The sequence below is a fragment of the Syngnathus leptorhynchus genome, chromosome 1 (genome assembly GCF_054491065.1).
Source record: "Syngnathus leptorhynchus isolate UIUO chromosome 1, UIUO_Slep, whole genome shotgun sequence".
Lineage (NCBI taxonomy): Eukaryota > Metazoa > Chordata > Actinopteri > Syngnathiformes > Syngnathidae > Syngnathus > Syngnathus leptorhynchus.
In genome coordinates this window covers 25,285,884-25,304,388 of record NC_141195.1, presented here as the reverse complement: position 1 = coordinate 25,304,388, position 18,505 = coordinate 25,285,884, and the positions used below count along the sequence as shown (strand labels likewise).

Here is an 18,505-nt window from a genome sequence, read left to right as displayed (position 1 = left end):
CCGAGTCCCCCGAAGTTGCCATTCCACGCGCGTCAAACAAAGTGCGCGCCACGGACGAGGTGCAAGGAAGGAAGGAGGGAGGGAAGGAGAGAAGGAAGGAACCTGCCAGCGCGCTGCCGACAATCGAGTGTCCCGAGGACACTTGGAGGCAGGGGCATAAATAGGCGAGGTGAGTTTGTCTTGGCAGACGCCTTCAAAGCTGTCTCGGAGTCAGACGCGGAGGCGCGCGCGCGCGGGGCGGTCAAAGGGTGTCCCCGCAGCTCAAGCTTTCCCTGTGGCTGGCGAGATGTGCGTGGAAGTCTGCACACCCCACCCACCCAACCCCATCTCCTCCCATCATCCGAGGGAGCTGCCCGCAGGTGAGGAACGTCCTCACTCGTCACCTAGATGGATGGAACAAGCAGCAAAGAAAGTCCGAGCGCGCCCCCAGCAAAGCACGCACGCACGCACGCACGCACGTACGCACGCCTCATACATCTGCAATCACTCGTTAAGACCCCAGCCCGGCCCAGCCCAGCCCAGCCCAGCCCACAAGCAGCGCCACTTTTTACAAGGGGGTAAATTCCCCATACAAACGCCAATGAGTGACATTGGAGTTCCCCCCCCCCCTCCCCTTCTCTTCCAAGAGTTAAAAGTTGATCTGTAATTGATTTGAAAAGTCCATTCTTTTTCCTGTCCCATTTCGTCAAATGACGTCACGTGCTGGCGTGATAAATCACAGAAAATCCCGTGATCAGTTCTTTTTGGAAATCGGAGCTCACCGACGCAAATCACGCAGTTTGGGGTGCTGTTTGATTTTGTCATTTCCGATTTCACTTCTTCAAATGAATCCATCTACAATCAAATAATGATTGATTCTGGACTTAATACTGAAAAAACGTTGAAAAAGGCGGACGCAAACAAACTGGAATTGGGTTCAACTGTTTTAATAAGCATTTTCTACAGCTGATTCAACAAATAAATGACTTATTGCGCAGTTTATTAGATTAAATAGAAAATGAATTGATTTATTAAAAATATGTTCTTAGATTAAAAAGCCTAAAATCATTGCCATAATGTATTAGCATTGATTCTAAAAGATTAAAAGCTATTTAAAAAGAATTGATTGAAAATGGGGCTCATCGGAACAAGCCCACCACTTTCTTCTTCTTTGCTTTGGAAGACGTTCGCTCAGCACGGCCGCAGGTGATGAGCTGTGGAACATCAAAAATGCTGTTCTTAAGCTGTTCACTGTACCTCGGCCTCATCATTTCATAAAAAGTCAACATACACAGGCGGAGCTAGGATTTTTTTCTTTCCTTGGGGGGGCCAAGGGGCAAAACAACCAAATAAAATCTGAGAAAAAAATTGGACACTACAACAAAACCTGGGAGGGGGGGCTCCCCCTCTACTACCACCGGTGTGTATACGTACAAGCCAAAAACTATTTATTGTTAAACGTGCGTTTGTGTGGATACGGCCTGCCTGCCTGCCTGCCTGCCTGCCTGCCTGCCTGCCTGAGCGCCATACCTGCTGTGCCGGGGCTGTGTGGACCATGTGGTCTCTTGCTTCCGCCACTGGGCTGCTCCGGATCTGCTCGTTGTCAGCTTCTCCTCCTTCGGCACACGCTTCAACGCCTGCATGATGCCGAGGCCCAAACACGCAAATGTAATCATAATATATTTCGAAAAGCAAGTGAGGAGGACAAATGGCCTAGCATAGAGGTCAAAGGATGAAAGAAACCTGAGGAAGTTGCGGGATCCGCATCTGCTGCAACCGACTGGTCCTGCTCCGACAGTTTGCGTTTGCTTCCGTGTGCGACGATGGCAGTGTAAAGGTCTCGGAGGTCATCTCCGAAGTTCTTCACGCCGTGATCGTCAGAACAAACCACAGTAAGAGTCTAATGAGGAGAGATGACCAGTCATTTAAGTGCCACCAATGCCAACCGGTGGGCTGTGACAGATGAGGACAAAAAAAAAAAAATCCTTGTTTTCATTGCACTGAAAATGTGATATGCTAATCTTACTGATCAAAGCTGCAAGCAGAAGACAGAAAAGCACTCCAGTCTCCAAGTCCTTCGATGGATAGCACACACTCTCCAAATTAGCTCCTCAAATATTGACCATGTGAAATTGGTGGTCTTCTGCTCGCTTTCAGGGCCAAGGGGGCTCCTCAGCACACTCTGGTCAGGCTTGGAGGTTTCGCATTGATTTATTTTTGTGATTTGTTTGTTGAAATACATGGGGACCGGGGGACTTAGTTCTGCTTTGGGCACAGAGGGACCAATGTGCTGAAAGGATGGAGTGTGTGTGTGTGTGTATGTGTGTGTGTGTGTGTGTGTTGGGGTTGCAAGCAGAAAGCCAACCTTATAGTGTATTTTTATTCACAGCGCCCCCTCCCCTCACTAGCCGACCTGTCCTTCAGCTCCTTTTAGATGATCTGAGATTTGTTCTGAACATATGATGCTTGCTTGAGGATGATGGATTAAAAAAAAAAACACAAAAAAAACCCAGTGAGCTCGGTGATCACACCCTGGCTTGGACTACGGTCCAGGTCCGGGGTCAATGACATTTCCATTTTCATCAAGCAGACAATTGATCTGTAAGCGCTTTTCTTTTTCTGTGAAAGGACAAAGTCCTCAGGAGATGACTGTGTGCTTACCTGGTAGCCACGCCCGCCCCCGAAATCCTGCCCCCTGTGGTGGGGAAGGTGAGGTGAGGAAGGCTGTTGACGTTTGGCTATTATTAGCAAGTTAGCAGCTCTGATTTTAGAAGCTGTTGTTTTCTTAAGGGGGGCTGCGAGGACGGGGGGCAGCGGTGGTTTTGCTGGTGCCAGCGAGTCTCACACTCACTCACTTTGTCTCGTCTCTGTTGACGACCTCGTGTTTACTCTTTCCCACACTATGCGACCTCAACTTCCCGCCCCGAATCAAAAAGTCATCTATGGCTAGTTGCTTCATCCCTGAACTAATGAGCAAATTTGACAAAAAATAAAATAAAATCAACAGACATCTTGTCAACAATTTGTAGACTGGGCACTAAGTTGGGCGGAGGCGGATCAATCACACACAGGAAGTTGAAATGTACAAAAAAAAAAAAAAAAAAAAAACCCAAGGAGGTTAGAGGACTGGGTATGCATCTCCGGTTGAAGAGCTATCTTGAGGACAGGAAGTAGTTTGCTTCAAACGGAAACCTAATGGTAGTGGCATGTGGGATCCCACACGGGTCAATCCCGGGCCCCTTTTTACTCCGCCATGTTGCCCTTTGATCAGTTAATAGGCAGCGATAATGTGTCCTACTACGCAGACGACACTCAGATTACCATCTCGCTGACAGCAGGTGAATATGGACCTTTAGACTCGCTCTCTCTCTCGACCCGCTTTATCGTTCCACAACTTGACTCGGACAAGCCTCGAAACTCTGGAGCTAAAAGCTTGAAGCTAAAATTGAACAGCCACATGAAATCTATTGTCGCCAGGCTTTTATGATGTGATTCATCCATGCATTTTCATCAGCCCAGAACTTTCAAATGCTTTTCAGCACTGTGCAGCGGCGCGCAAAGAATCTTGGCATATGGGAAGCCACCGAGAATAGCAGAGGTATTTGCTCCCAAAACAGGAAAAAGAAGCCCCACAAAGAATTTTGTGGCCTGCATTTGAACAGTATGTGGATGACATCATCCACATACTGGCCTGGCTTTTGGAAACTGCTCAAGTTATGATGAGCTTTCTTCTTCTGATTGACACACAGTGAAGAAATTAGGAAGTGACTTCAAATCACCACGGTAAGCCCTCCAAGAAGCTGATAAGGACAAGGGGGAGGGGGCCAGGCGGGTTCATGCAGAACGAGTCAACCTGAACAGGATGGAACCACGGTACGCCCTTCAAGCTCCTCGTGAAAGTTGAGATGAAGCAAAGGTGAGTCACAGGTGATTCATTAATGGTCACCGACTCATTTGCGCTTGAATTAGGTGCGGCGTGATGCCCGTTACTACGGTAACCGAGAATAGTGGCGGAAGGGAAGAAAGAAAAACACTAGAGTGTAGGCCTCGAACAAAATTTCAAATAAACAGCCATCCTTGCACACACTCAGGCAGGCACGAAGCTAAATCTGGTGTGTGCTTGTCTCTTTAATGCAACATTTTCAAACAACCTTTGGATTTCGCTTGGCTCTGGAGGCGGCCTTGTCACTGCCCGGTGGAATTTGCCACCAGAGTCCAAAGACCAAGTCTTTGTCTGCGCCTTCTTCTGTGGTGTTTACCCACCGAGGCTTGCGAGCGGCCAAGAAGGAAAAATAGCAAACGTCTACCACCAGATGTCATTTGACATTGTCGCAGCGATGTTTGTTTTCCATTTGTCCAAAGGCAACTAATATTTTCCTCTGGAACAAACAACAATTGTTTTTTTTTTTGAGTGCGTTATCATTGAAGTGGCAGAGGGACCAAAATACAGCCCGTGGCCTGAAATAAACTTGCCATAAAAAGATAGTCAGCCTGCCACACCTTGGACATTCCTCAAGTCGATATGAAATGTTAGTTCATACGCGCACACGTACACGAAGAGTCTGGGGTCAACAAAGGCAGAGACAAGAAATTCCACACCTCCATTGAGCAAACACAGAGCTGCTACAGATTGGAGGCCAAGAGACAGCGCAAGGTTTTCTCCTCCGCTTTGCGACGCGAGTGCGAAGAAGATGAAACATGGCAAGACTGTGACGCGTGCTGGCCTCTCACCTTTGCCAGGAAGCCGACTTTGTAGGTGTGCCGCTCAAAAATGTCGGTCTGCAGACGCGCTGCACACAAGAAGAAACGCTCGCCGTTAAAGTTGCTCGCACTGAAACGCATAGCATGTTTTTAGCGCCGTGCTAAGCCATTAAGTTTGGCATAATTATTCAAAGACAACCAAGCAAACATTTTTGCCAACGCCAAGGCTTTTTCTTGCATACAAATTATTATTCAAGGAACAGCAAAGCAGCCCATTTTGTGCATTTTTCCACCAAAACCAACTGGCTCAAAATTGGAATATTACAGCACTGAGGTGGTGTTTCTGCAGCATGTCATTCAAAGTCCACAACAAAATGAGTGTCTTAATAAAACGCAATGTAGGCGCAATCGAGCTAGGCCCGCCAACTAGTGGTTAATAGTGGTATGACAACTTCCAACTTCAGTTGAGCCCCTTGCATACTTGCCAATATTTATTTTTCTTTTTTTTTTTAAATATATATTTGTTTTGTTTTTTCCTGTTTTACCAGGACTGTTTGCCCCAACTCCCCCCCCCCCCTCCCACAAAGTTGTACCTCTGCTGAGTGTGCCTCCATTCTCCTTGTAGTCTTGGATCTCGGCATCCTTCGTGACCAGCAACTCTTCCAGCTCTTCCACCTGCTGCTGGAGCACGTGGCTCATGGACAACAGGGGCTGCACCAGATGAAGACATACCTAGCAGATAAAGAACATATTCCATCGCATAAGCCTTCGAATCCCCTCACAAAGTGCAAATTGAATCAAAAACCAAGCCTACCACAGCGACTGGAGCGGGGGTGCAGCGAAACTCCCAGTAGAAGGGCAGCTCCGCTAGCTTGCTCTTCAGCCTCAAGCACAAGTCGCCTCCTTCAGGCCGCACGACAGTGATGCCAACTTGGCTGTGGTTGGGCTGACCGCTGGCGGACAGACAGGGCCGCACCACCTCGCACAGGTGCGAGAAAAAAGCTTTGACGGGGGCTTGCAGACGCTTGTTCAGCTCCTGGCACCACCAGTTGGCAAACAAGCGCAAGTTTAGAAGAAGGCAAAAATATATTACAATTTCCAAGCGCTCATTTTGTTGAAGCGTATTGAGAATGCGTGCACCTGAGCGCGGCTCTGGATGGCTGGCGACTGCATGGTCTCCTGCCAAACGCAGCGCATGTCACTTAGCAGGATGCGGTACGTCGTCTCTGCAAAGCAGCTCTTGACGAGCAGGTTGCAACCGTCGATGTCGACGGGAAGCCACGGATGCTGAAGGAGAACATCACCGGAGGCTTCGGTTGTTTCCATCTGGATCAGAGCCTAGTGGCTTTATAAATATGAGCGTTTCTTGAATGGAATGAGGAACTAACCCATAAAATCACCTTAGAATCGGCTGTTTGATCAGCTTTTTTTCCAAAATACTCGTGATTGCACGGTGGCAGCTTCTGCAAACAAGCCATGTCATCTCATGTCATCTCATCTCATTTGTGAAAGCAAACATGTCGGCCTGATTCTAGTTTGAAATGAGCAATAGTGCGTACTTACAGTTCCGGGCAGAGGCAGGCAAATGTGACGTCATCTCACAGGAAAAATGTCGCAAACATTATTTTCATTTAGAAAACAATTTAAAATGACAGGATATGTGCTGCTATCTATTTTTCTACCACTGCAGCAATTTTCTATCACATCAATAAAAGTAGCTCAGTCACTTTTGGCTACAGCGGCTTGTAAGAAACGAGGCATATATAAATATTAAATATATCTTTTTAAAAAGTTGAAACAAGTCAACAAACATGAGCTGACGCCCCAGAAGCTTCTCTGTTTTGTCTACGGTTGCGATGCGTAAAAATACCGGCGTGAAACAAGAGAGTCGTTTATAGTTCCGCTTTCATTCAAACACTGACACGGCCTGGCTGTCTGTGCGTTTTTCCCAGGGGGAAAAAAAACTTTCATATTTTACTTCAAGTAAATATTTTTTATTTGATTTTAAAATTGTGTTTGCATTGATGATCGTCTTCCTTCCAAGTTGTCCCTTTAAATGACGTCGCCATGAGACAAAATTGCAATTTAAATGTAAATGTAAAAAAGTCACCTTCATTATTCTTTTGGTTAGGAAGTCTCTCTCAATAAAATGTCAATGGAAGCCATGTGTTTTATTTCATGTTTCATGATTATTGTGTGCCTCATGTCTTGCATTCCACCATGTTGCAGTTTTGCCCTCTAAAAAAAAATAAAAAGTTCTTATGAATCCACATTTTGAATGTAAGGGAACTTAAAAGAACACGGGGAGATAATCTTTGTCTTTTTTTTTTTTTTTTAGAAGTGTGTTGCTCCTAAATTCCTTCAATCAAAATAAACAAAATGTTTGATATTGTTCACAATGTACATAGGCCAAGAAAGGCCTATTGTGCATTCCCGAAGCACAGACAAAGACGAGCAAACATATTGCAGCACTTACACACGAAAATATTTATTTATAATTTCACAGTTATAAAATAATTTCCTCATAGAATAGAATTTCTTTTTTTTCCATTTTCTAAAATGCGTGAGGTATACGACGATACAACCAATTCAATGGTACACGGACAAGGACGGGTTTTCTGAAGGTATCATAGGTGGGGGAGTCTACTTCCAGCAGGATGACAATAATCACACACCAATATATTATATTTGACCAATATTAGTAAACCGTACAATGGTGTTACATTTTTCCCAAGCATCTCCGTGTCCAACTTCCTGAGACATAAACTTGATGTATGAAACAGAAAAATTTACAACCGCACGAGAACAAGCTGAAAGGAATCCACTTGAGGCTCCCTCGAGAAAACCGTCACACCACCTTCAGGCTGGATTTGTGCAGGCACAGGTGACACCGGAATTTTAACTCGGGGTGTCATTCCGTCTGCAAATGTCGTTTTTAATGAGGTGACTCTGTGTAGCTGTGCACCTGTCCAAATCCATCCCAAAGGTTCCATTGACAGACTGTTTTTCTTTTTGATGGTGTAACATCAAATTTCATTTGTTTTAATTTCAAGGCAAAAGGCAGTCAAGAGCCAAAAAGGAGGTCACACAGAAGTCTGCTGCCGCTTTACTGAGGCAGAACTTTAAGGATGGCGTTCACTTCCTCGGCTACAGCAGTCAGGGCAAATTCAAATTGGTCCTGAGAACACAAAGTCGGAGCTGGCTGATGACCTACTTTTGATACGTTGCCCCGTAATTGTGAAAATATTACGAGGCAACCGTCTTTATTTGTAGACAAATGCTCACCTTAGTGCGAACCATCCCAGGCCTCTGGTCACGAATGTGCTCCAGCGTGGCAGCGATGTCAATTTCCTTCACACCTGCAGAACAGACCAAAAAAAATAAAAAATTAAATGCTCTCGACATTTTTCATGAGGACAAACCACTCGAAATTCAAAGCTCACCTTTAGCCATCCGATTTAAAACCATGTCGATCAGGATGTAAGTACCGGTCCGGCCTGTTCCGTTGCTACGGTGACAAAGACAAATCGAGAAAAGCATCAGTTAGCACCATTTAGCTCATAAAACGTTATTTTTCCATTGAATCCTTTCAAACCTGCAGTGGATGATGATAGGGCACGAGCGTCCCCGGTAGCATTTGTTGACCTTCCTGAGGAGAAACGAGGAAAAAGGTTGTTCATTAGGAAAATATGGAAGGTTCAAATCTTACACTTTGGACTTATTGATTGATTGATTGATTACAATGTCACTGTGTTTGGTCTTTTTGTGCTTATACCTGCGGAAGTCCAGTAGAGGGCGCGTGGAGGCGGGAATTCCATGAGCCGGCCAGCTGAGGAAATGGAACTGAGTCAGGGTTCGGGTCTCCTGCGTCTGAACGTTCTTCAGGTAGAAGCTTCGCACCAGGAAGTCGTTGCACCAGATGTGCTCGGACACCAGGTTCACCTGCAAATAGTAAGTACAAATCATCCGTTATTGTACTCGAGTACGTTTCAGGTGAGTCCGTTTATTTTTATTTTTTTTATGTACTACTTTTGCACTTGTGAGCACACACACCTCATAGATATGGTAGAGCGAGGAGCCTTCGTCCGGCCAGTAGCGGTCACATTGTTTCTCTCCCTCCTCCACCAGAGCCGTCATCATGACGATCACCGTGCAGCCCGTCTCCCACACCATCTGCACACAGTAGAAGACACACATCTTATTTTATTTATTCATTTTATTATTCTGATTTATTTATGATTATACATTTTTATTTTCCGATTTATTATTCTTTATTTCAGACGTGGACGGATGACCATCTCACCTGCCAGAAGTCCGAGATGGTATGGGACAGAGGGCCCTGGGTGGCGATATAGGCCGGCATCCGAGGGTCGTGATCAATCTAAAAGGCGACGAGGAAGAGATGATGGCTAAGTTTCCACGGAAACCAACAACAACAATAATATTCAGCGATCGCAAAATGGATTTCAGGATGTTCTCAAAGTAGGCGCTTACAATGGTGCTGGCGTTGATGTAGTCGGAGCGAGAAGGGTTGATCTCCGGTTTCAGCTTCACCCTGGCATGATCGTCTAGGAGAGCCAACACACCAAGCATTTAGGATGGCTCGCTTTGTGAAGCCCGCCAGCGGCTGCCCAAAACGCCGGCGAGGCCTCACAGGGCAGCGAGTGGCCGAAGCGGTTCTTCTTGGTGTTGGTCTTGCTCTGCGCCACGGCAACGCTGCTGGGATCCGCCTGGTAGGAACACAAAGCCTCCCACTCTTTCAACAGACGGTCTTTGTTCCTCAGGTGGTCCTCCATGTACGCCTTTTGAAAAAAATCTAATCATGACAACTCGTCCCTTTCACGGGGTTTGTTTCGTAAAGTTTGAAAGCGTACCAGAATCATGTGACCGGTGGAGATGTCCAAGTTGGCCTGGGCGGGCTCCTCGCACCAGGAGGGCGTGCTACTGTGGGAACTGGGACTGGGCTGGGCCGCGTCGCTGAACTGGGACGACACGCTGCTCACTCTGGAGTCGGCGCCCCCGACGGCTCCCGCCCCTCGCCCGCCGCCGCCGGCTCCTCCTCCGCCCGGGCCCCCCACGGCGCCCAGGGCGGCGGCTTCCAGGCGTCCGAAGGCACCTTTGGACGCCATATGCTGGCGACACAGGTCCTGGTGAGCCAGTTTTACACATCTTACAGCACGTGGCGAAGCTCCCAAACATTTATCGGGCTACCTTTTTTTGTGGCTTCCCCACCTGATACTCCTGGTGGCTGAAGCTTCCGCCCTCAGCCCCGAGGCCCAGTTTCTTGGCCGCCAGTCGCTGAGCGTGGCGACGCAGGCAGGTGACGCTTAAGGCCGCCGCCAGGATGCCGCAGATGCAAGCGAATGCCACCAGGGTGGAGGAAAGCCAGCGGGAGCCGGGTTGGACACGCGTAGCCAGGGGCAACACTTTGCCATGAGTCTTCACTTGCTAGGGGAAAAGCACAGAGAAGAGCTTTTCAAAACGTCTCTCACTCACATTGGGTGAATTGGAGTTTCCAATTGAGCTGGAGAAAAGAGGGATTTGAACCCAGAGCTCTTGACTGTGAGGCAGACATGCTAAGCAGGTACGTATCTATGAGCACGCTTGTTGCTGTCACCTGGCTGTCGGTGTTCTGCAGAATCCTCTGGCTGCTTTCAGGCTGCAGGATGCTCTTATCTGCAAATGACCAAGTGGAAACTTACAAAAACTAGATGAAGATGTAAATGTGGCAAAAGTGATGTAATATGAACCTTCTTCCTCCGACAGGTTCTTTACGTTTGGGTTGCTCCCGTAGGTGAGCACTGGATTTAATGCACTGGTAAAAGGATGGAGCACAACATTTGATAAAAAAATAAATAAATCAATCTTTAAGTGTTTGGTGGTGTCTTACGCTTCCGGTTTGTTCTTTCCCGGTTTGGTCGCCACTGCAACGCGAGTATCCTGTTGGACCTCCACTGGTTTGGAGGACTTCACAATTGGCAGAACATCTGGGGCAGCCATTTTGTGCTCCTCCAAACCCTCCTTGATCTGATGAATAAAACATACTACTGTCACTTTTACAATTCCAAAAAATCAAATGAAAAATGGCCACAAAAGGCAAAGTTGCGTCAACGACGTGCTCACCTTCTTCCCTGTGCTGATATTGTTTCCATCATTTTCTGGAAAGGAGGACACATTACAAGATTAGCAATAATTAGTTGCGTGTATTTGTGAATACGTCTCGATATGTCCATCTTGAGACCTTTGGTTGCTTTGTGGCCGAAGGAGGTCTCCAGCCGAAGCTGCTTGAGCAGACCCGGCAGTTTGTCTCTCTGCTCAGGGGACAAATCTTGGACGTCCAGGCCGTAGCGGTTCAGCAGCTTATCCAGACGCTGAACAGAGCGAGCTGCAAAATAATTCAACCATCTAATCGAGCAACTTTCCTTTTCAGACTAAAACTTTTTGGATGTTTATTGGACTTTTCTCACCATCTAATCCCGCCAGAGCATCATACTTGGGCGCCATCTTGCTCTGCGGCTCCCTGTTGAGACCTCCAATTTGAGAAAGGTAATCTTGCTCATAGTCGGGCGGTCCCGGGAAGGAGGATGCTGATGCTAACGAGTTTGCAGGCGCCCCCCTGTGGCGGGACGCGGCCTGGACAGCGGAGGAGGGTGGAGAGGCCAAGTAATAGGACACCAAGTTCTGGAGAAGTTGCTCGTCTCTATCCAGAGACTTTCCTCTGGAGCGGGGAGGTGAGTAGCGTTGGAACAGAGAGGTCGGATGATCTTCCAGGGAGTTGAGGGAACGTTCAGCCTCGTCCTGAAGAGGAGAATAACATTGATTTAGGTGGCACCTGTACAAAGTGCTTTCCACGTTTCTCTACCTGTCGGTAAATGTAGGAATCCAGCAGGGGCATCTGCCCGTGCATGGAGGATGAGGAAGGGTCAAGTGTCAGGTAGTCTAGGTACTCTTGCATCATTTGAGGCTCATCTTCCTCCTCGGGTCTGGGAACCCTCCGCTGACCCAGCAACCTGGAAAGACGAAGGGAAGGGAAAAGATGCACATCTCTGGGATCTTCATGGGCAGGTTGTGACATTTCTTACTGTCTGCGCTGGTGAAGGCGTGAGGACCTCACGGAGGGGATTTGGCTCAACTCTCGCCCGATTGTCGCCTGGGTAACGTCATCCCACCAGGTCATGCCTGCTCAGCCAGCCAGCGCATTTCTTAATGGTTTCTGCATTTCTGCTTTTTGACTCAAAGCAAAGGTTTGCTTGGGACTCACCTTGCGACATCAGGTCTTGAAGAACCTCCTGCAGCTTATGCAGAGCGGGTACGGAGACCAGGTACTGGACCGGATCGTGGTGGGGAGCCCAGCACTGTCCGAACAAACCATCTGCATGCGACAGATGGCGGGGGATAGGTAGATAGAATTGCCAGGAAATGGAAAGCGCCTTTTACTTCAGATGATTTTACGTCTTGTCGCATCTATTATTAGATATTTATAGGATTTATTATTATTTATATTATTATATATTTTAATTGTCAAATTTTAAAAATGAAGCAAAAAAAAAAAAAAAAACAATCTGAATTTAAGGCTCATATCTTGAAAAAATGGTGTCGGGGTCACTCGTATCTCAAAAAAAATACAAATACATGAAAATCCTGCATGTTGTGCAAACTGGAATGAATGATATTCCATTTTGCATATTTTCCTGCCAACCGCATGAAAGAATATCATTAGCACGTCACGTCAACATTCACCGCAGCGGTGACGTGACTTGATGACTCATGGCATCTCTGCTTCCTCCCTCTATCGCTGATCAAAACAAACGCAAGCGAGGCACACAGTTGTCAGGCAGGTGATGTCACCGTCACCATAGTAACAACTTCCGCCGGCCGCAATTGGCGGATCGCCGCTGACGGTTGTCGGCCCACTCGGTTTTGCTTTGCGTATGCTGGATTGAATTTGATAGCGCAAACAATCTGCCTCATTTAGCTTTTACGCTGATGTTGGGGCGTCGTTACGTTTGAGAAAAGCAGATCGCAAACGAGAAAGGAGGTCGTAAAAGCGCCACTTAAGATGGAGGACGTGCAAAAAAACTCACCGTCAGTGCACAGTTGATTTGCGGGGCAAAGCCTCTTCTCAAATAAGCAACCTGGAAACAAGGAACAGACTCAGAATTGAGTCGAGATGAAAAACGGGGGTTGTGCTGCATAAATCAAAGTTATAATAAGACGCAAATGTGTGCGTGCATGTTCCACTTGACCTTTGGGAATCTTGCCAGGTGGCAGATGTGAGGCCGCTCACTGTGTTCTCATTATTCCCACCTGTTTGACTTCATTATGGTCTAAAGTCTAATGAGAGGGGAAGGGGCGAGGAAGCAGATGACTTGATTCGGAGAATGGGCAAAATGGCATTTTCCTCCCGAGCCAATCGATTCGTTATTGACAGAAAGACATCAGAGCGACTAGACGACGACGACGACAAGGCCCCACCCGCTCGCTGGTCCGCGCCACGAGAGGAGATGACGGGAGTCTAATTGGGCCTCTGAAGAGCAGAACGGCTTCGGCATTTGCTCACAAAACAATGAGCGGTGAAATGTGAAATTAAGAAGAGACTGCGGATGCTCAGAGGACGACGACAGCCGTTTTGTCTCTCCGAGCAAGATGGCGCCCCCGACTTGAACTTTGGCCGTAATCAATGTGACGGCAAGCCTCTTGTTGCTCAAAGACATGGGCGAGTACCTTTGTTCCTCGGTGAACACACACGATATCGACTGGCGCGCTAATGGACTGCTGTGTGGCTCATTTCCACAATAAAGACTGATTGATACCATGAGACAAACATGACACTGCAACTGGTGGGCAGTGATTGGTCCGAAAAAAATAATAATTCCAATGAATCCCTTCTTCAAGTGAACGTGCAGCTTCCTAAGATGGGAATTTCCTGATTTCTTTTTCAGCTGAATCAAAGCTCCAAGTTGATGCAAAGTCATGCAAGGTCCATTGCAAGTCATTGTATCGAAGTGGACTTGGACAGAAAATACCTCTTTTGGTTTTTGATGAATTCAATGTCACTGCATTCTCATGTTGCTGATGACTTGGAGCACAAGTTTGTTTGTTTTTTTCTAGTGTGGAGGGGAAGTTTGGGAACCACTATAACATTTTGTTCTCGTCTTGTAGTATTTCAGAATTTCCCAAAGTGTATTTTACAGGCTTATCATGTCTTCCTGCTTGTTGCTTCCCTGGGCATAACAAATGTATCCAGCCAGCCAGGCGGACAAAAGCACAAGGCACCATTTGCATCAATCCCGCAACACTTGACCATTTACAATAGCGAACGATGCAGATGCACGATGTTGAAGGTGCACCGGAGCTCCTCTTACCGTGTCGGGCGGCCGAGCTGAAGCGACAGGAGGCGTTGAGGAAGAGGAGGCACAAGGCCACCCACAGCCGACAACGCTTCATGCTCCAGCCGAGATCCGCTGGAGCGAGGAGGGGAGTGAGCTGCCGCTGATGCCGCCGCTGATGCCGCCGTTGCCGCCGCTGCTACCGCCGCTTCCGCTGTTCCCTCCCGTCTAGCAGCTGCCCATTGTCGAGAAAAAGCTAAAAGCCCCTGCTCGCCAGCGCTCCTGCCTCTCTCGTGCTCCTGGGATGAAGGCAAGAGGAAGCAGGTTTGCAGAGCATCACCAAAAGGGGGCGCCAAACAACACAACCTTTCCATGTTCACCTGAGAGAGGGCTTGAATTATTCCAATAGGGCTGCTGTTAGAATTAGAAATTTGCTTGAGGAGAAGGGGACCTGTCCAAATTGGCTACCTTTGGTGAAAACACCCAAAGAAGACACAGAAAAAGGAAATTGATACTGCCCTCCTGGGAGAAAACCAAACTTCAATGTCTTGCTCAAGGACTCTTCACCGGGCTTGAGGATAGAACCCATTTCGTTTTTGGTATGTCGGTGTCACTCGCGCCAAAAAACGAAACTCAAACTGAATGTGAAAACGCAAGCATTTTGGAGATACATTGGAAAAAAAAAAAGTCATTCTTACATTTTCAATCGCCATTGAAAAGACGACACAGATTATTATGTTAATGAAGTGTGATACATTTCCACCTATCCTGGTGAATATCTACACCTCAAAAGAAAAGCCAGCGTGTTGATTTGTGAGCATCAAAAATCAAGCACTTGAGTCTTTCAATGTCCTTTATTGCAAGTACCATTTATAGGTGTGTGTGCAGCATGAACAGACCCGTTTGTAATCAAACAAGTAGGTTCGGAATCGATTCCACCTCGTGTTGATGATTGCCGTCCTCCTGCTTCTAATCCACCATCACTGTGCTCCTCACACGGGGAAACAACTCAAAGAAAGCCTGCAAAAAGACTAAAACACATCAGCGGGCATATATTGCCAGGAAATTAAAAAAAAATAAAATAATGGCAGTTACCTTAAAGAGGGTGGTGCTTTGCAATATGCTGGAGGTGCAGCACATCTCCCGGATGGAGTGCATGGCCAGCTGGGGAGCGCCCATGTCCACCACGGGCACACCGAGCCGAGCGGCCAGGATGGGGCCGATGGTGCTTCCGCACGTGCTGTCGTTGCGGACCAGCACGTCCTGCGCGAGCCGCCATTCGCACAGGTCGGTGTCGAACGGGATAGCAAACGTGACATTCATAGCCGCCACAACGGAAAGGCTACCTGAAGAGGAACGCCGGCCTGGCTAGCGACTTCCCGGACAACGGCGGCAGTCACGGCGGTGGTGGCGTAGCGTTGGTTGCTGTTGAACTTGAGCACTGGACCCTGAAAGAACAAAAACATCAACTAAAGTCAAACGGAATTGAGCTTGTGATGCCTGCCTTACCTTGTGAAAAGCCGGGCGATGGTTCTCCTCGTGCTTCTCCCTAAAAAAAAATGTATGTACGATTGATCCAAACTATTTCTATTCAGTTTATTCGTTGGAAGGGTTTGGACAACTGACTGACGGGTAGTTTGGGTGCACAGCATGAGCCATGTCGGCGCTAATCAGGAAGGAGAGTGGCGCCGCCTGCTGGAAGGCGCTGGGGTTGGAGGAGGAGGAGGCCAGGCGAGTGAGGATGAGCTCCGTTAGGTTGGACTGCGCCCCCTGAGTGCTCTGCGAGCCCACCTATACAACGGAATAAAGCAGCAATTTTCAATTGAAGGAAAAAAATATTTGAGCATAATTCAAATGCGCAAATTACAGCCAAGACTAATTTTAGTGGGGTGGGGGGGGGAATAAAATGACTAAGTCAATTTGGGAACATCTATACAAGATAATGACAACAGCCTAATGTGAAGGAAGATCAGTCGTAGCATCACAAACCTCTTCGTTGTCGAAGAGCGTCACCATGCGGATGTTGGGCTCTTGGCTCAGCGACTCCCCCGAGCAGGACTCAATCAGCCCCTGAAACAAATGGCAAACAAGTGGACCACAAAAAAAGAAAAAAGATAAAATGACAGTTGACAGTTGATGGTTTTAAATTTGGGGATTTTTTTTTTGCCCTTCTAGGATTTGCTTCATATACCCTGAAACAAAATGACTGGATTAACCATAATAAATTCCACAGATTTTTTTCCCCCTTTACCGATCATATAAATAATCTAAAAAAACATGTTTTTAAATATTTATCAATTTAATATTAATAAATCAACAAAAACATTCCCTTTGTGATTATTATGTTAACAAAACTGACTTGACAGAAAACATGAATAAAAGACATTAGTTACTGAATTTTTGTCCAAAAAAATCGTGCATACAATATACAAAGTTTTGAAAACATCAGAATATATATTTTTTTACTAGCTGTCTGCAAGCCACTTTTGGGTGGTGACCCACCAGACAGCAGGTGCTTAGATGCGAGCGAGTCAGACCTGCAGGGCGCAGTAGCAGCTGTGGAGGTTGTCCAGGCGAGGAGAGGAAATGAACTCTTCGTACACACCTCCCAACGCCTGCATACAAATAAACAAACATTACATAACATAACAGCTCACAATTACTGCAAAGGTGGCCGAAAGACACAAAGACGCAGGCTCACCCCGGGTTGAGTGTCGGCCAGACAGAGCTCAAAGTCCATCAGGGCTTCGGGCTCCACTTGGAGCTCGGAACACAAAAGCTTCACCAGTGCTGGGTGATGCTTGTCTGCCTGAAGACATTTAAGTCCGACATTCTAATGAGATTCCGATGTTGTCAGAAAGCGTTGCGTCGTCGCCGTTTTCACCGTGCTGGCGGCGTTGACGGCGTCTCCGGAAGACGCGCTGCCCGTCTCCAGCTCTTCCTGGACGGCGGTGGCCAGAATGGGCACCCTGAGGGACAAACAGCAGTTAGGATAAGTTGCATCCCACCCACCATTTTCTGATTTCAAAACACCGACAGGTGGTTCTCCTTATTGGGGCCGAAGGAGTCGTTGATGTCCCTCTGCAGGTGGATGGCCAGGTGAGGGATCCGGAGCAAAGGTCGCGGCACGTGCACCAGCCGGTGGAGTAATCTGCCGTCTCCCTGCGAGACCATTCGTGGCGGGGTTCTGACTTTTGATCAATCTATCATCCGTGTCAATTGACCAAAATCTTTCCGGAAAGGTGTCCAAAGAATTCCCATCACTCGAATATTACCTTAACCATGACACGGCCCGCAATGGTCAGGTCACGGTCGAACCAGGTGTTCCAGATGCCGCCGCCGTAGCATTCCACGCCGACTTGAAGGCAGCCTTGCTTTGTCTTCTTTGACCTGGGCTTCACCTGAAAAGCAACAAGACGCGTCACCCGCGTCGGCTTTAAACATCTCATGCGTGTTGACGTCTCACCCGGAGACAGGGGCTGTCTGTGTGGGCTCCAATCATGGAGAAGCCATTTCCAGGAGAGTAACTCCCCCCCACAGCAAAAGCGATGACACTGGAGAAGTTGCGGGTCACAAAGTACTGCAAAAGACACAGAAAGTCCACTTTAGAGACGGCGGCGAGGCGACCGTACCAGCACGTGCAAAGTACAACTGACTTTGTTGGCTGGCCGGATGTCCCACTTATCCATCTCCTTCAGTTCCACAAATCCCGCCTCCAGCAGACGCTTGCGGCATTCTTCCACCACTGAAGAAGACACGCTTATTGCACGGTGATTGCGCAACTCTCACAATCACTACACTGTAAGTGAAAAGTGCCGGGAGTCAAAGTGCAACGGTCAGAGCCAATGAAAGATCTTATCTGTAATCTTATCTCAAAGACGTAGTTTGACCTGCTCACAAGTCAATCGATAATGCCACAGAAGATTGGAGAGCACTGACTCCCAGCATTTCAAATGATTCTCTAGAAAAAAAACTATTCAATAAAAATAAAGACATGACCCACATTTTCGTACATGGCCGAATGTACAATTATAATGAACCAGTGAATAAATGTGATTAACATTCTTGTTTGGGACTGAGATTTTGATGTAATAAGTGACAATGAATGCCAAGAGAAGTATTGTGACTGACAGCTGATCCGATTTACCGTGATATGGAGAAACGCCTCTGTTGACAAAGTGTAGAAACTCTTTAGCAGCTGACTTCACGGCTTCCTTGGAGCTCTTCATGATTACGGACTGTGAGAGGAAAAAAAAAATGCACATTCCAAAAAAAGCTGTTAAACAAGCAGGATCATTTTGATAGTCCACTCCAATCACGTATCACCGGTTGCATGCTAACCTCGGTTAGCAAAAGTGCACGTCACTTAAAGTCGGGGCTGCCAAAGCACCCAGTGCCTCCCTCAGAAAACAACTCACCTGCATCGAACTTTGACACCAGGAAATCTGAGATAGGAAGCGGCGGCGGAAGCAGCATCAGAGAGGAGGAGCCTGCTG

General features: G+C 47.4%; 3 protein-coding genes across 8 annotated transcripts; all 3 read right to left on the bottom strand.

Moving 5' to 3' along the window:
* Positions 1 to 920: 920 nt before the first annotated feature.
* On the bottom strand, positions 921 to 6,535 carry nhej1 (nonhomologous end-joining factor 1). Of its 4 annotated transcripts, none has more exons than XM_085928470.1 (9): positions 6,244 to 6,535; positions 6,081 to 6,143; positions 5,821 to 6,025; positions 5,495 to 5,716; positions 5,274 to 5,412; positions 4,711 to 4,769; positions 1,723 to 1,879; positions 1,510 to 1,616; positions 921 to 1,193 (listed from the first exon to the last, which is right to left on the bottom strand). In XM_085928470.1, the coding sequence occupies exons 3-9, from the start codon at positions 6,004 to 6,006 to the stop codon at positions 1,119 to 1,121; spliced, it is 945 nt and encodes a 314-aa protein (XP_085784596.1). In that variant the 5' UTR covers positions 6,007 to 6,025; positions 6,081 to 6,143; positions 6,244 to 6,535; the 3' UTR covers positions 921 to 1,118. The 4 variants fall into 4 exon arrangements, with proteins under 4 accessions (XP_085784596.1, XP_085784587.1, XP_085784612.1 ...); XM_085928461.1 differs by having other exon boundaries at positions 5,821 to 6,018; XM_085928486.1 differs by having other exon boundaries at positions 5,821 to 5,967.
* Positions 6,536 to 7,185: 650 nt separating this feature from the next.
* Positions 7,186 to 14,251, bottom strand: LOC147063031 (receptor-type tyrosine-protein phosphatase-like N). Of its 2 annotated transcripts, none has more exons than XM_085925259.1 (22): positions 14,046 to 14,251; positions 12,765 to 12,815; positions 11,942 to 12,052; positions 11,763 to 11,859; positions 11,543 to 11,690; positions 11,148 to 11,478; positions 10,922 to 11,065; positions 10,804 to 10,838; positions 10,571 to 10,707; positions 10,431 to 10,495; positions 10,298 to 10,356; positions 9,892 to 10,128; positions 9,555 to 9,812; positions 9,335 to 9,482; positions 9,175 to 9,248; positions 8,984 to 9,061; positions 8,734 to 8,853; positions 8,456 to 8,622; positions 8,276 to 8,329; positions 8,124 to 8,188; positions 7,966 to 8,039; positions 7,186 to 7,858 (listed from the first exon to the last, which is right to left on the bottom strand). In XM_085925259.1, the coding sequence occupies exons 1-22, from the start codon at positions 14,125 to 14,127 to the stop codon at positions 7,787 to 7,789; spliced, it is 2,607 nt and encodes an 868-aa protein (XP_085781385.1). In that variant the 5' UTR covers positions 14,128 to 14,251; the 3' UTR covers positions 7,186 to 7,786. The 2 variants fall into 2 exon arrangements, with proteins under 2 accessions (XP_085781385.1, XP_085781393.1); XM_085925267.1 differs by having other exon boundaries at positions 9,555 to 9,827; positions 9,913 to 10,128.
* Positions 14,252 to 14,855: 604 nt separating this feature from the next.
* Positions 14,856 to 18,485, bottom strand: dnpep (aspartyl aminopeptidase). 2 transcript variants are annotated; one of them, XM_085913913.1, is made up of 15 exons: positions 18,428 to 18,485; positions 18,157 to 18,247; positions 17,666 to 17,754; positions 17,476 to 17,589; positions 17,285 to 17,410; positions 17,047 to 17,171; positions 16,894 to 16,978; positions 16,711 to 16,818; positions 16,547 to 16,624; positions 15,999 to 16,079; positions 15,640 to 15,800; positions 15,519 to 15,558; positions 15,356 to 15,457; positions 15,105 to 15,272; positions 14,856 to 15,029 (listed from the first exon to the last, which is right to left on the bottom strand). In XM_085913913.1, exons 1-15 carry the CDS (start codon positions 18,431 to 18,433, stop codon positions 14,979 to 14,981), a joined length of 1,425 nt encoding a protein of 474 aa, XP_085770039.1. In that variant the 5' UTR covers positions 18,434 to 18,485; the 3' UTR covers positions 14,856 to 14,978. The 2 variants fall into 2 exon arrangements, with proteins under 2 accessions (XP_085770039.1, XP_085770048.1); XM_085913922.1 differs by having other exon boundaries at positions 18,351 to 18,442.
* Positions 18,486 to 18,505: the final 20 nt, after the last annotated feature.

Bases quoted from the DNA above. Each gene is read 5' to 3' on its own strand.
- nhej1 (XM_085928470.1), bottom strand. From the start codon at position 6,006: ATGGAAACAACCGAAGCCTCCGGTGATGTTCTCCTTCAGCATCCGTGG. The intron at 5,413-5,494 runs GTAGGCTTGGTT...TTTATCTGCTAG, and splicing joins CCCCCGCTCCAGTCGCTGTG to GTATGTCTTCATCTGGTGCA. The intron at 1,617-1,722 runs GTTTCTTTCATC...GGCATCATGCAG, and splicing joins GGATCCCGCAACTTCCTCAG to GCGTTGAAGCGTGTGCCGAA.
- LOC147063031 (XM_085925259.1), bottom strand. From the start codon at position 14,127: ATGAAGCGTTGTCGGCTGTGGGTGGCCTTGTGCCTCCTCTTCCTCAAC. The intron at 11,479-11,542 runs GTAGAGAAACGT...TCTCCTCTTCAG, and splicing joins ATTCCTACATTTACCGACAG to GACGAGGCTGAACGTTCCCT. The intron at 10,708-10,803 runs GTGAGCACGTCG...TTTATTCATCAG, and splicing joins ATATCAGCACAGGGAAGAAG to ATCAAGGAGGGTTTGGAGGA.
- dnpep (XM_085913913.1), bottom strand. The intron at 17,411-17,475 runs GTGAGACGTCAA...GTTGCTTTTCAG, and splicing joins CAGACAGCCCCTGTCTCCGG to GTGAAGCCCAGGTCAAAGAA. The intron at 16,819-16,893 runs GTGAAAACGGCG...AAATGTCTTCAG, and splicing joins CCGTCAACGCCGCCAGCACG to GCAGACAAGCATCACCCAGC.